The sequence below is a fragment of the Helobdella robusta genome (genome assembly GCF_000326865.2).
Source record: "Helobdella robusta unplaced genomic scaffold HELROscaffold_50, whole genome shotgun sequence".
In the NCBI taxonomy this organism is placed as follows: domain Eukaryota; kingdom Metazoa; phylum Annelida; class Clitellata; order Rhynchobdellida; family Glossiphoniidae; genus Helobdella; species Helobdella robusta.
In genome coordinates this window covers 806291-821836 of record NW_008705255.1, presented here as the reverse complement: position 1 = coordinate 821836, position 15546 = coordinate 806291, and the positions used below count along the sequence as shown (strand labels likewise).

The 15546-nt window shown below is 30.6% G+C and overlaps 1 protein-coding gene across 1 annotated transcript; it reads right to left on the bottom strand.

Annotated features, from left to right (window-relative positions):
- Positions 1 to 15113: 15113 nt before the first annotated feature.
- On the bottom strand, positions 15114 to 15392 carry HELRODRAFT_147261 (hypothetical protein; the record flags this gene model as incomplete). The annotated part of the gene is made up of 1 exon (XM_009027746.1): positions 15114 to 15392. A coding segment is annotated over one exon (279 nt), but the record flags the coding sequence as incomplete, so codon positions are not given.
- Between the last annotated feature and the right edge of the window lie 154 nt (positions 15393 to 15546).

Below are 15546 nucleotides of genomic sequence, written 5' to 3'. Positions count from 1 at the left end.
TACAAAAATGTTATTGGAAGTATAACAACTACCACTACAACTGCTGCTGCTGCTGCTGCTACTACTACTACTACTACTACTACTACTACTACTACTACTACTACTACTACTACTACTACTACTACTATTAATAATAGTAATAATAATAAGCAATTAAAAAATAGTTTTCATTACGAACCATTTGAGAGAACTCAAGCCAAGAACATTGAAGGGAATTTGCATTTGACATCAGTAATGTATGCTGTTTCTATTAGCGTTGTTCAGTTTTGTTTGCTGTTATTATTGTGTTATTTTTCTGTTTTAATTTGAATGAATGAATGAATGAATGAACGAACGAACGAATGAATGAACGAATGAATGAATAGACGGATGGTCGGATGGGAGGCTAAATGAATTTAAGAACGATAAAACAATGGTTCGTTCATTCAATCAATTAGTTAGCAAGTGAATGAACGAATGAAGGGGAAATGGATGAACAATGGATGAACAATGGATGAATAAAAGAATGAACGATAGGAATAATTGAATGAATAAACGAATGACTGATTGAAACAGTTTAAACGTAATTTATAAAAATCTACAGAAAAGCAAATGAAAAAAATGGCGAAGTGATGTGCTTGAAGTACTCGCCAGACGGTCGCTCCATTGGTGTCGGTTATAAAAATGGCGCCATCCAGGTTAAATAGCAATCATATTACCCTCATTCACTAATGGTCCAGTTGGTAAGAGGCCTGGTCCTCCCTGCTGTCGCACTGACTGGTTTCGAACGCAGAGTGATTCCCAAATATCTACCACATGAAATATGTGTGTGTGTCTGTCTGTCTGTGTGTGTTGCTACCTCTGTCAATTATAAATTAAGAAAGAATAACTCTCTCTCTTTCTCTCTCTCTCTCTCTTTCCTTCTTTCCTCTCTCTTTCTCTCTAAGTTTCCATTTCAAAGTTTGCAAATATCCTTATTTGTTCTGGAGGTTTTCTCATCAGAGGGCCAGCCACAGCACGAACTAAAACTTCAACTCGATCCTAAGAAGCAATTTCCCGTCACAAATTTGAAATTCCTATCTAAAAATGGCGGGAAAATTAACGTCGGCGGTGGTGATAATGATGTAAATATCGGTGCTGATGATGATGATGATGATGGCGGTGGACTACTTTTGGCTTCGTGTGAGTTTGTTGACGATATGGATGATGATGTTGTTGAAGTCGCTTGTGATGATGATGATGACGATGATGGTGAAGAAATGATGATAATGATGATTATGATTAATACTTCTCTCTCTCTCTCTTTCTCAGATGCATCGGGTTACATAGCATACTGGCACTTCAGAACACAGACCCTACTCAGTCTCATAGACGAAAAACGGTTCCATTTGAATAATTATTTATAAATAATTATGAAAAATTATAAGTACTAACAATAAGTATTAGTAATAATTTATCATGCTAATGACGATGATGATGATGATGATGAGGGTGACGATGATGATGATGACAACGACGATGATGATGATAACAGTGCTGCTGCTACTACTACTACTACTACTACTACTACTACTACTACTACTACTACTACTACTACTACTACTACTACTACTACTATCACTGCTACTACTGCAATATCAATAATTATAACAGTTATATGATGATAACATAGCATCGCTTCAACAACTATTAATTATTATTATTAATATAATTATTAATAATTATCACATCGCAATTATTACAATAATTTTCCATTTTTTGTTTTGATAATATTACAAAATTAGCACAAGTAGCGAAACTAGCAGTCTGGATGTCAGCTACAACGGCCTCAAAATCGCCAGCGTCGGTGCCGATCCACAGGTTTTGGTTTACGATTTGGAGTCTAAGAAATTGCTCTCCGTGTTAGAGGCTGCGTAAGTTATGATGGCCCGGTAGTGTAGTGGTTAAGTTGTCTGCTCCTGTTGTCGCCGTGACCGAATTCGAATGCAAGCAAATCCCGGCATATCGCATGCAATGTGTGTGTGTGTGTGTGTGTGTCAGTGTGGTTTGTTGTTGATGCTGTTGTTAGAACCCTTGAAAATTACTTCTACTACTACTACTACTACTATTACTACTACTATTACTACTACTACTACTACTACTAATAATAATAATAATAAGGAAGGATCAGATGGTGATGGATGGTCATAGGGCTAGGGTGTTTGCCGTTCGATTCCACCCAAAGCACGAAAATCTTTTAATCACCGGTTACCCCAATTATTATTATTATTATCATTATCATTATTATTATTATTAAAATATTATGGCCGAAACTTTAGAGCTTACAATTTGCCACGAAACCAACGAACCAACCTACCAACCAACCAACCTACCTAGCTTCATCGCGTGAATACAAACGCCACGAATATAAAAACTTGAAATTGAAACTTAAATTCAGTCAATAATAACTGTTCGTTAATTTATTAACTCATTTGAAATATCACCTGTTGGTTTCTATAACAATTTTAATCTAATTTTATTTAAAATATTATGGCCGAAATCTTTTGATGAAAGAGTGATTAACGCGGTAATCCGCTCGTCATATAGCATATATTGTGACAAAAACACTACCTAACCGATTTTAAATATATTTTTTACTCTCCAGCACTTGTTGATCAGAGAGCATGAGAGGACCGTACATTATATTCTACATCTTATTTATTTACACTCTGATATATGATTGATAATTTTCGATTGATTTCATTTGGATTTTATCTTTTCGGTCAATAAAAGAATGTTCCCATTATTATTTGTTTCATTGTTGTTCTTATCTTTTAGGCGGTTGGGATAACACGGTGCAGTTTTGGGATTGTAGGACGAAGAGAGCTATTAGGTTAGTTGGGTGATTGATTGGTTGGTTGGCTGGTTGGTTTTTTGTTTGGTTGGTTGGTTTGTTGGTTGGCTAGTTAGTTGGTTGGTTGGTTAGTTGGTTGGCTGGTTTCGTTCATTTTTTCATCCAATCAATCATTCGTTCATTCATTCATGCATTCAATCATTTATTCATTCATTCATTCAATCATTCATTCATCCACAACACGACTAAACGATTTTACAGAAGAATTTTCGGGCCGTTCATCTGTGGAGACTCGCTTGACATCAGCAGCAGACCTCCGCACAACATTTTGACGGGCTCCTGGAGGCTGAACAATAATTTGGAGGTTCGGACGGTGATGATGACGATGACGACGACGACGATGATGATTATGATGGATAATTATAAGTACGAATTATGGCTTTGATGATGATTATAATTATTATTATTATTATAATTATAATAATAATAATAATTATTATTATTATTATTATTATTATTATGACGTTGCATAGATATGGGATTTCGATTCGGGAAACAGAATAGCGGAAGTTCCGTGTGAAAAAAATCAAAATTCTTTGGTGAGTTAGGACGACGACGATGATGATGATGACGATGATGAAGATAATAATGATAGGTAATCTTAATATACACTACTACTTTCACCATTACTAACAACTATCAATAATACTACTACTACTACTGCTGCTGCTGCTGCTACTTTTACTACTACTGCTGCCACTACTACTACTACTACTACTACAGTTATATAGCGCGCAATTTTACGGAAAAGATGGAATTTTGAGCGCGGGAACAAACTCAAACATCGTCAGATTAGTAGAAAGATCATCATTCAAAGTAAGGGTCATTATGATTATTATTATTATTATTATTATGATTATTATTATTATTATTATTGTGAATGATTTTACATTTTCAAAAGTAATGATGTTAGTTGATGATGATGATGATGATGATGATGATGATGATGATGATGATGATGATGGCTGCCAATACGATGATGATGATGATGACGATGACGACGATGATGATAACGATGTCTTCAACCTACAGATCTTAGGGGCCGTTCTGGATCTCCCGAACGGTGTATTCTGCGTTGACAATGATCGAAAGGGCTCGAGGCCAAATTTGGCGTTTGGCTCTGGCGGAAAAGTCTATAAGGCAACGTGTTCTGCCCCTGTAAAATTATTCAATGATGATGATGTTGTTTGACTATATTTGTTATTATTTTTGTTATTATTTTTTTTTTTTTTGTTATTAATGTTTAATTTGTTGGTTTATTATAAAGTTTATCTACTTACTTTCATTGATTGAAGTAATTAATTAAGTTGAAGTAAGTAATTAATTAAGTTGAAGTAAGTAATTAATTAAGTTGAAGTAATTAATTAAGTTGAAGTAAGTAATTAATTAAATTGAAGTAAGTAATTAATTAAGTTGAAGTAATTAATTAAGTTGAAGTAAGTAATTAATTAAGTTGAAGTAAGTAATTAATTAAGTTGAAGTAATTAATTAAGTTGAAGTAAGTAATTAATTAAGTTGAAGTAAGTAATTAATTAAGTTGAAGTAATTAATTAAGTTGAAGTAAGTAATTAATTAAATTGAAGTAAGTAATTAATTAAGTTGAAGTAATTAATTAAGTTGAAGTAAGTAATTAATTAAATTGAAGTAAGTAATTAATTAAGTTGAAGTAATTAATTAAGTTGAAGTAAGTAATTAATTAAATTGAAGTAAGTAATTAATTAAGTTGAAGTAATTAATTAAGTTGAAGTAAGTAATTAATTAAGTTGAATTACTTTTTAAATTTTTTTCATTATTCAAATTAACAATAATAATATTTGTTAAAATATTTTCAGTAATTAATTAATAATAAATACACTCATCAATTATCGCTATTTGAATATAAAATTTTTTACAAGATAACTTCACAGTGGACATAGAAATCTTGTTGGCTCACTCCATTAAATTAAGTTTGCATTAGTAAGAAACCGTTGTTTTGAATACTTTCTAGCATCTCTAACCAACGCGATGCTTGTGCTGGGGTAATGGGCTCATTTATTTCTTTAATTATAATATTTAATATAACTTAACTTAAATAACTTAAATATTTAATTGATTAATCAACTTTGGCATTGGAGATTAAACACATGATCAAGGCGGGCTGGGTGCAATTCTTGTCTCTCCCAGCAATTTGAGTGACTCTTTCACCAAAATTGTCAGCGTTCTATCAAATTTTTCAAAAAGTAGTTGATTTTAATTAATTTCGGATGGTTGGTTGAAGCGTTGTAGGACGAATATTGGCCGGGTCTTTGGGATCCCCTTTTTTGTATATTGAAATTGGTGAGGCTATTTTCCAACAATGAACGAAAGAATGAACGATTGACAGAGTGAACGAAAGAATGAATGATTGACAGAGTGAACGAATGAATGAACTAATGAATAAACGATTGATCATTTTATTTCGCTGGTTTTACTGTCTTATGAACTGCTTTTATTCATACGAACATTGTTTATTTGTTGTCGTTATTATTATTATTAATGTTATTATTATTAATTATTATTATTATTATCATTATTATTATTGTTATTATTATTATTATTATTCCATCACCGATAATATTTTTAAAAATGTGTTTGACAGTAGGAGAAAAAATTGGAAAAAAAAAACAAATCTACGCGTTGGTTTTTAAGTTATGAACGAATTGATTCGGAACTTACTTATGACGTCAAGATAATAATAATAATTATTATAAAAGTAATCATAATAATGTAAATTATTATGATAATATTATTATTAATGATGATGATGATGATCTCCTTAGTCGTTCAGACCGGATAACAAGCTCTGAAAAAATAAATTAATTACTTGAGGAGTGGATCAATCAATCAATCAACCCACCAATCAATCAACCAATCAATCAATCAACCCACCAATCAATTAACCAATCAATCAATCAATGATAATAATAATAATTGATAATAATAATGAACGAACAAAAAATAAACGAACGAACGAACCAATAGATGAACAAAACAATAAATTCAAAAACCTGCAAATTCTGTGGTAATAATCATTGAGAGAATGAGAAAAAAATCAATAAGAGTGTAAACATAAGAGGAATGTGATTGGTTGGTGGATGGTAGTGTCCACAAATACTATTGGTTGGTTATTAGCGTGGGAATAATTTTGATTGGCTGATATAAATAGCCGATGAAATGTCTTTAAATAGTTAAAAACGTACATTTCTTTTCGTTGATTGAACTAAAATTTCCTGACTGCCGAAATATAATTATAATAATAATAACAACAATAATAATAATTATAAAAATAATAACAACAATAATAATAATTACTAATATTAACTTACTATTTCTCCTTGCTGTTAAAAAAGATATTGATTTAAATAGTATAATATTAATAATAATTATAATTAGTAATAGTAGTAGTAGTAGTAGTAGTAGTAGTAGTAGTAGTAGTAGTAGTAGTAGTGGTTGTAGTGGTTGTAGTGGTTGTAGTACCGTTGTAAGCTTCCAAGCAATCTGCAATAATAATAATGATGTAATTTTATAAAAGAAAGAAAACGTTTATTATTCATTCATTCATTTACTCATTTATTCATTTATTCATTCATTTGTTTATTCATTCATTCATTCATTCATTCGTTCATCCATCCATCCATTCATTCATTCATTCATTCATTCATTCATTTCATATCACCTACTCCGAAATATTTTTCCATATCTTCTTGGGTCTGTTTAGAATATTTTAAATGTAATATTTACAATAATGTCTTGTTAATTATGATAATAAAAATAAAAAAACCAATAAAAAGAAGAAAAAACGAATGATTAATTATTTGTTATTATTATTGTTGTTGTTGTTGTTGTTGTTGCTGTTGTTGTTATTGATGTTGTTGCTGGCTGATCACGGTCTAAGCCGGTCTGCAGATAATCCAGGGCTCATCTAGGCCCAAAGGATATCATTCCTGAAACTTTCTAAGTACATGTGCAGTTGCAAGTAGAGCAATTTTCTGAGTTTCTTCTTTCCAGGTAACATCTCAGGTAAGATTATTTTTGTCGAATTTCCGAGTATTCCTAAAGCTCCCACCCCTATTGGTAACAATTTACTTCTAATGTCCCACAATCATGGAACTTCAACTCCCAGATTTTTATATTATACTTGCGTCTTTTTCAACAGGCATATTTTCTCAATCTCATTCATGTCTGGTCTGTTGGCATTACATTTTCTATTTGTGGTCATCTCTGAATCTCGCATTATGATAATTTGTTCATCCGGGTAGAACGACAATGGTGACGAAGAATCTTCTTGAAAAATTCCTCTTCTGATGTAGGTCTAATCAGTCCTTATTGTTTGTTGTTTAGTTTGTAACATTATGATTGTCTTCCAATTTGGCATAGCACTTTCTAGACGATGTATAATACAACTTCAACTTACAACTTAAACTTCAACAATTTCAACTTCACAACTTCAAGAACTTCAACTTCACAACTTCAACTTCAACTTTACAACTTCAACTTCACAACTTCAACTTCAAAACTTTACAACTTCAATTTCAACAACTTCAACAACTCCGTACAACTTCAACCGCCAGTACGCTATCGAAAGCCATCCTATTATAGCCTACCTATGCAACATGTACTGTACATCCTTATTGAGTTTCTTTACATGCTTCATCATCTTAAACTTAATCATATTCTTTTTATTCTTCTTCTTCTTATTATTATCATTATTATTATTAATGTTGTTGTTATTATTATTACTGAAATTATGATCATTATTTTTTATTTATAATTAATTTTTAAATTTTACTTAACCGTAAGAATGACTCACAAATTGTATTTGGCTCATTTCACCATATTTGTCGATTAATCTCGTCTTGAAATAATAATAATAATAATAATAATAATAATAATAATTATGATAATAATAATAATATATTATAATAAAAAGAAGAAGAATGACTGAACGATGGAATGAATGAAAGCCAAAAAAGAACGAATGAAATAATATGGAAGTTGTTGTACAAACAAAAAATTAATTGAATGAATTTATAATAAAATGAATTATGAAATGGATAAATGAATGAATGAATGAATGAATGAATGAATGAATGAATGAATGAATGAATGAATGAACGGACGATTGAGAAAACAAATAAATGGATGAATGGTTGAATGAATGAATGGCAACAGAATTTTATTAAACGAAAGAACGAACAAACGAATGAATGAATGATTGAATGAATGAATAATAAACAGATTAATAAATGAATGAATGAATGAGTGAATGATGAATGAATGAATGAATAAAAGAGTTACCACAAAATCTTGGATATATCCGCGAGTTTTTTCTTCTATTTCATCCTGAATAGCATTCCAAATAGCAACTAATATGACTTAATTCCATCAAAATATCATGATAGTATCATGTTTATCTCAAAGAAACAATGATAATGATAATAACAATAACAATAGAAATAATAATAATAGTAATCATAATTAAAAAAATAATAATAATAATGATACTGACATAGATACTGATTATTGGTAAGAAGTATCTATTATTCTCGTCCTTCCGGTTAAACTGAATTAATGAACGATCGTTTGTAGTATGAATGAGTGAGTGAATGAATGAATGGGTGAGTGAATGAATGAATGAATGAATGAATGAATGAATGAATGAATGAATGAATGAATGAATGAATGAATGAATGAATGAATGAATGAATGAATGAATGAATGAATGAACGAACGAACGAATGAATAAATGAATGAATGATTGATTGAATTAATGAATGAACAAACGAACGAGCGAACAAATGAGTGAATGTATGAATGAATGAATGGATGAATGAATGAGCGAATTGATTAATTAACTAACTAACAAAATGAACGAATTTCAAAAGTAGAAAGATTAACAAAGAATTGATCAGTGTCATCAATCAAAACTCCACCACCACCATCATCATCATCGTCATCGTAAAAAATATTTTTCAATCCCCTCTCAAATCTCCGTACCATGAAGTCGCTGATCAGCTTCAAGTTGCTCTTTATTATTTTGTCCTATTGGCAAGATAACAACAATAACAATAATAACAACAATAATAATGATAACAATAATAATAATAACAACAACAACAACAACAATAATAATAATAATAACAATAATAATAATAATAATAATGATGATAATGATAATAATAATAATGGGAACATCCTTTTATTTTCTAACTCCAAATACCAAATATTAATAATGAAATAATTATAAAATCCTATTTAATCTAAAATGCTCGTCACAGCATGTGAGTACATTATAGAAGTTTAATTGTTCAATTGGGTTGTATAATAATAATATTAATAATAATAATAATAATAATAATAACGACAAGAATTATCATCATCTTAATCATTACACCATCATCATAATCAAATGTTTTTTTATTATATCATTATAACCGAGTATATCTCAAGATCGAAGAATATCGACTCGTTGGGCTTCTAAGGACAGTTTATTATTATTGTTATTATTATTATTATTGTTGTTGTTGATATTATTATTATCACCCTCATCATTTGTATTGGTTATTTTTATTTTTTAATAACATACCTCGCCCCAAATTTTCTGAAAAAAAGAATTGTTTTTAATCAATTATACATTCATTCATTCATTCATTCAGTCAGTCAGTCAGTCAGTCACTCATTCATTCATTCATTCATTCATTCATTCATTCATTCATTCATTCATTCAGTCAGTCAGTCACTCATTCATTCATTCATTCATTTGTTCGTTCGTTCGTTCATTCATTAATTCATTTATTCATTCATTCATTCAATCATTCATTCATTCATTCATTTATTCGTTAGTTCATTCATCCATTCACAAACCTGGAAAAATTTCAATAAGATACGGTAATCCTGGTAGCAATATCAGTTATTATTCTTAATGTTATTATTATTATCACTATTATTATTATTAGGTGTTCTCAAATTGTAGCTCAACTGCAGCACTCTAACGATACTTAAATCGCCACAACAAAGTTCTTTCAATAATCATCAACAAAATCAAAGCAGGTGCTGGTCCGTCTTCATCGCCATCTTCGCGATACGATTGAAATACTTGAACTAACCATTTGCCACGAAACAAACTTTGTCAAGTCCAGGTAATACAAACTAGACAAATATACAAGCAATCTCAAAAACAATCTCCTAATGAACAATTTTAATCATTATAGCATTTTAATAAATTCTTTTGGATTATCGTCCATAGGCTTTTACAGTTCTTTCAATTTGTCTTTAATTAAAATTGATTGGACCGAATATTTTCGCCAAAGTTTAATTAGCAGAGTGATACCATCATCACCATCATATGCCATATATTCTGATCGGGACAATGCCTGAATCCCAATCTTCATAACTATCTTATCATCGCTGTGCTTAATTTGATTTTAAATGAAGAACAGTGATGACTAATTATGGTGATTATGATTATATTTTAATTTTATTTTAATCATGACTATTTCTCTATTAATTAATTAATTAATTAACTAACTAACTAATTAATTAACTATTGATTTTACTCATTTGATGAAAAATAAAAGATCTGTTTCCATTATTATTATCATCATGTAATTAAGGATTATTACTATTAGCTGAGAAGTTTGTGTTTGTAGTTGCTATTGCGTTTTGTAGGAATTTTAAAATTCAAATTCGGTTTCAATAGCTGCGCCTATTACGTTTTACACCAGAACTTTTTAACAAGGATCGGTTTATAGAATTTATTTATAGTATTTATAGAATTATAGAATTTAATTCATCTTTATAGAATTTAATTTTTATATTTTATAAATAAATTTATATCAGATAAATTGTGTCATAGGCAGTTTTATTAAAGATAATCTGGCCTAATCTATGACATCTCTGATAAACTGTTTAAAGATGATTCTATTGACATGCTTTGCATTCAACTTGGGTTAAAACAATTCTCAACCTGCAAAGCAACCAACGTAGTTGTACGCACCACTCCCTCTCCTTTGTCAAACCAAAAATATTTCTTAAAACGATTTGAAGATATTCGAGTTTCAGTAAAACCCTCACAAGAAACAAACGCTGTTGGAGATTTCAATTTCAACTTTACAGACATGAATGAACCCGAACAGTGTTTCGACTGTCTTCTATGATGATACAAATGATGATACTATAATGATATAAATAATGATACTATAATGATATAAATTATGATACTGTCTACTATGATGATATTCTTTGCTATGGTGATGGCAGAAAATTTTTTGTGTCATTCTTAAATTCTTTAAATATCAAATTTATTTATTTAAATATCAAATTTATTTATTTGCATTTAATGAAATTTATAAAAGTTGTTGGTTTTTTTTTTATTTTGAAGTTTAATAATAGGGGTTTTTATTATGGATAATAAAAAATATTAATAAGAATAGTAAGAGCAATAATGATAATAATAATAATAATAATAATAATAATAATTCCTTACCAAGACATTTTTTGAACGATAATAAGACACCACTTCCTCCTGTTAATGACGTAATAATAATAATGATTATAATAATAATAATAATAATAATTATAATGTGAACATATTTTATTTATCCAATCGACGCAATGAAACTATAAGATATTAAGATAATAAATTGTAACTAAAATGTTAAACTGAATAGAATAAAAATAATCAATAGAATAAAAATAATCAAATGTACGATCCACCCATCCTCATTGCCAAATGACAAGTGCATGGGTGTAGGTTATATTTAAAATAGCATTAGGCAATGTTTCTGTCACAATAAATCCCATATGACGAGCTAATAACACTGTTTATTAATTTAAAGTTAAACAGTATTGACCATGTAAATTTAAATATCGATAAATTAAAATTATTACATAAACCAATTGGTGACAATTCAAATGTATTAATTATTATAGAACAATCTTTATATTCTTTAGATTAGATTAGTTTCATAATAATAATGTGAACAGCCTTTTATTTCATCGTAAAATCCAAATTTCCAAAGAATAATTAATGAATGTTAACATAAAAATTTAGTTAAATTAGTTTAGCAATACACGAAATTATATGATATTAAGTAGTATATGGAGATTAAATAAAATAGAGTTAAAATAGAAAAAGTTGTTGTTGTTAGTGATGCAACTATAATAATATTAATAATAATAATAAGGATAAGAAAAATAAAAATAATTTTCAAATGACTTCACTGACAAAAAACTGAGACATCTTTTGGTAGGTTTCTTCGTCTACTAGGTCCTTGGAAAAATGAATGATGAAGAAATGAAAGAATGAATGAACAAATGAATGAACGAATGAATGATGAAGAAATGAATGAATGAATGAACAAATGAATGAACGAATGAATGATGAAGAAATGAATGAATGAATGAACAAATGAATGAACGAATGAATGATGAAGAAATGAATGAATGAATGAACAAATGAATGAACGAATGAATGAATGAATGTATCTAAACGCTCTATTACTATTCCTCCAGTTATCTTACATGATTCTAAATATCTTGATGTCTCTCACAAGTTTCGTAGTCTAGGCTTTATCTGCTGCTCGTAATAGTTGCTCGTGCCCCTTTCTTTTCTCAAATCTCGCTATTCAGATATATTAATTAAACCTAGACGCCCCGGTTTACGATCGTCTTCTTGTTCTCACTTCTTCATAGCTCGTGTTAAACACACTTTTGCTAAATCTGCTTTTGCTTTTTCTGGCCCTTTTTTCTGGAACTCCCTACCTCCTTCCCTGACGACTTCTCCATCACTTACGAAGTTCAGTCCCAAGACGATTTTGTTTGCAAAATTCACTGACGAGCGCTGTTGAACATTGCAGAAATAGCGCTTTATAAATTAATTAATTGTTTGAACGAACGAACGAACGAATAAGCAAACGAACAAATAAATGAACAAATTGATGAACAAATGAATGAATAAATTAATGAATAAAAGAATAATCTCACTATCGATTCTGGTAATGAATACGAAGATTTTTGCTCGTGCTGGTTAATGATTGAATTAAAAAGAAAAAAATGAATAAACAAATGAATTAGTGAATGGATGAGTGAATGAATGTATCAGTGAATTAATGAATAAATATAAGAATGCAAGGAGAAATGAATAAAAAATCTAAATGAAATGACCCACCAAAAAGTAGTTAATAACATCCATTTCTTCGAAACCGAAGACACTCAAAATCTGTTTGTGAAGATGATGATCAAGTTAGCTCTTATTTTGATTGTATATTTTTTAATTTGCTTGCAATAGTACTAGAGTGTATCGGTGTTTGTCTGGGTGTTGCGTCTGCGAGTTGTATCTGCGAGTTGTATCTGCGTGTTGTATCTCCGAGTTGTATGTCCGAGTTGTATCTGCGAGCTGTATCTACGCGTGGCATCTGGATATATTTGCGCGTATGATTCTTCTTTTTATCATTGCGGTTGTCAGACTTGGGAAATTGGAACGATTATTTTCACCTTTGTGACGAGTGACTCGGATCGACTTTTGACGAACTACAGGAAGACTCACAGGCAGGAACAAAGGGATACACACAGAGATAACCACAAATATATTACCAACGGCCAAATTTAAACGTCAACATCAACTAAATTCTGAATTTTGACCACCCCTACAACAAAATAGACCCCTCCCTCCCTCATCATCATCATCATCATCATCATCACCATCATCATCATCTTACTGGAAAACGGAACAGTTCGAATGACTTAACAAAAATTAGTTTAACCGTTTATAATTCAATCATTTTATTCTTTTTTTTGAACAGTTTTATTTACAAAAGTAAAAAGGTTCATCCTAGCAATAAAATTCTTCTTCTTTTTCTTCTTCTTATTATTATTAGCATTATTAGTAGCAGCAGCAGTAGCAGCAGCAGTAGTAGTAGTAGTAGGTGTAGTAGTAGCAGTAGTAGTAGTAGTAGCAGCAGCAATATTAGTAGTAGGTGTAGTAGTAATAGTAGTAGTAGTAGTAGTAGTAGTAGTAGTAGTAGTAGTAGTAGTGGTAGTAGTAGTAGTAGTAGTAGTGGTAGTAGTAGTAGTAGTAGCAGTAGCAGCAGTAGTAGTAGTAGGTGTAGTAGTAGCAGTAGTAGTAGTAGTAGTAGCAGTAGTAGTAGTAGTAGCAGCAGCAGTATTAGTAGTAGGTGTAGTAGTAATAGTAGTAGTAGTAGTAGTAGTAGCAGTAGTTGATAATACAGAAGAAATACCGGGTATTCTAAAAAGGCGCCATACGTGTTTCCGACATTGCTTGCCTGGTTGGATGATGATGATGATGGTGATGATGACGATGATGATAGTGGTGATGATGATAAGAAAAACAATCGTGATAATAATGATGATTGAACGTTTAAAAGTGAACAAGGTTTATAAAAAAATATATCGGTGTTGGGGTTGTCTCAAATTCAATTCAAAGTTTTTTTTGAAACATTAGATGATAAGAAAATTACGATAATGATGATGATGATGATGGTGATGATGACAATGATGACGATGATGCTGATTATAATTATTATTATTACTATTTTACACAAAAACCTCTTCCCAGTAGTGCTAAAAGAAAAAAATTATTGAAATTTTTTATATATTTCTTTATTTATTGTCATTCTTCGTTCATTCATTATTTCTTCCATTTTTTCATTCATTCACTCATTCATTCATTCATCTATCTATGTATTCATTTATTCATTTATTCATTCATTCATTCATTCACAAACCTTGAAAAATCCCATCAGGACATCATTTGTCTTTTCAGTTAGGATGTTTGTTATTTTTATTATTATTATTATTATAAATAAAAATTATAATAATGATGAAGATAATAATAATGAAAGAATGAAGATGATAAAACTCACCAAAATATTTGTGAAGTAAAAGTATCGTGAAACATCTATCTGTTGATAAGTCAAAAAAAAATAAAACCCGAAGGAATGAATGGTTCTCGCATTCTTATGCATACACTCTCCCTACAGCAGCAGAAACTTCGCAACTAATTGCAATCGTCAGTGCCATAACTATCTATTCCCAAGCATCAACTATCTCTACTGCATACATTTCATCTATTTAAATGTCCTTATAAGTAAATAATTAGTTAATTGGATATAAGTTTTATTAGTGTACGTGTGTTGGACTGTTTTGCAAGCCTCTTAGATGGAGTGGTCTGGCAACTGCGTAAGTGACTGCCTAGGCTGGCAACTGCGTAAGTGAGACTGCCTAGGCTGGCAACTGCGTAAGTCAGACTGCCTAGGCTGGCAACTGCGTAAGTCAGACTGCCTAGGCTGGCAACTGCGTAAGTGAGACTGCCTAGGCTGGCAACTGCGTAAGTGAGACTGCCTAGGCTGGCAACTGCGTAAGTCAGACTGCCTACGCTGGCAACTGCGTAAGTCAGACTGCCTAGGCTGGCAACTGCGTAAGTCAGACTGCCTAGGCTGGCAACTGCGTAAGTCAGACTGCCTAGGCTGGCAACTGCGTATGTTGGCGGAAACTAACAATAATAACGATCATAGCAATAATGACTTTAGAATAACGAAACTAACAAAAAATTGATACATCTTTTCATAAGTTTCATTGTTCATTTGTTCCTGAAAGAATGAATGAACAAATAAATAAACGAATGAATGAATAAGTGA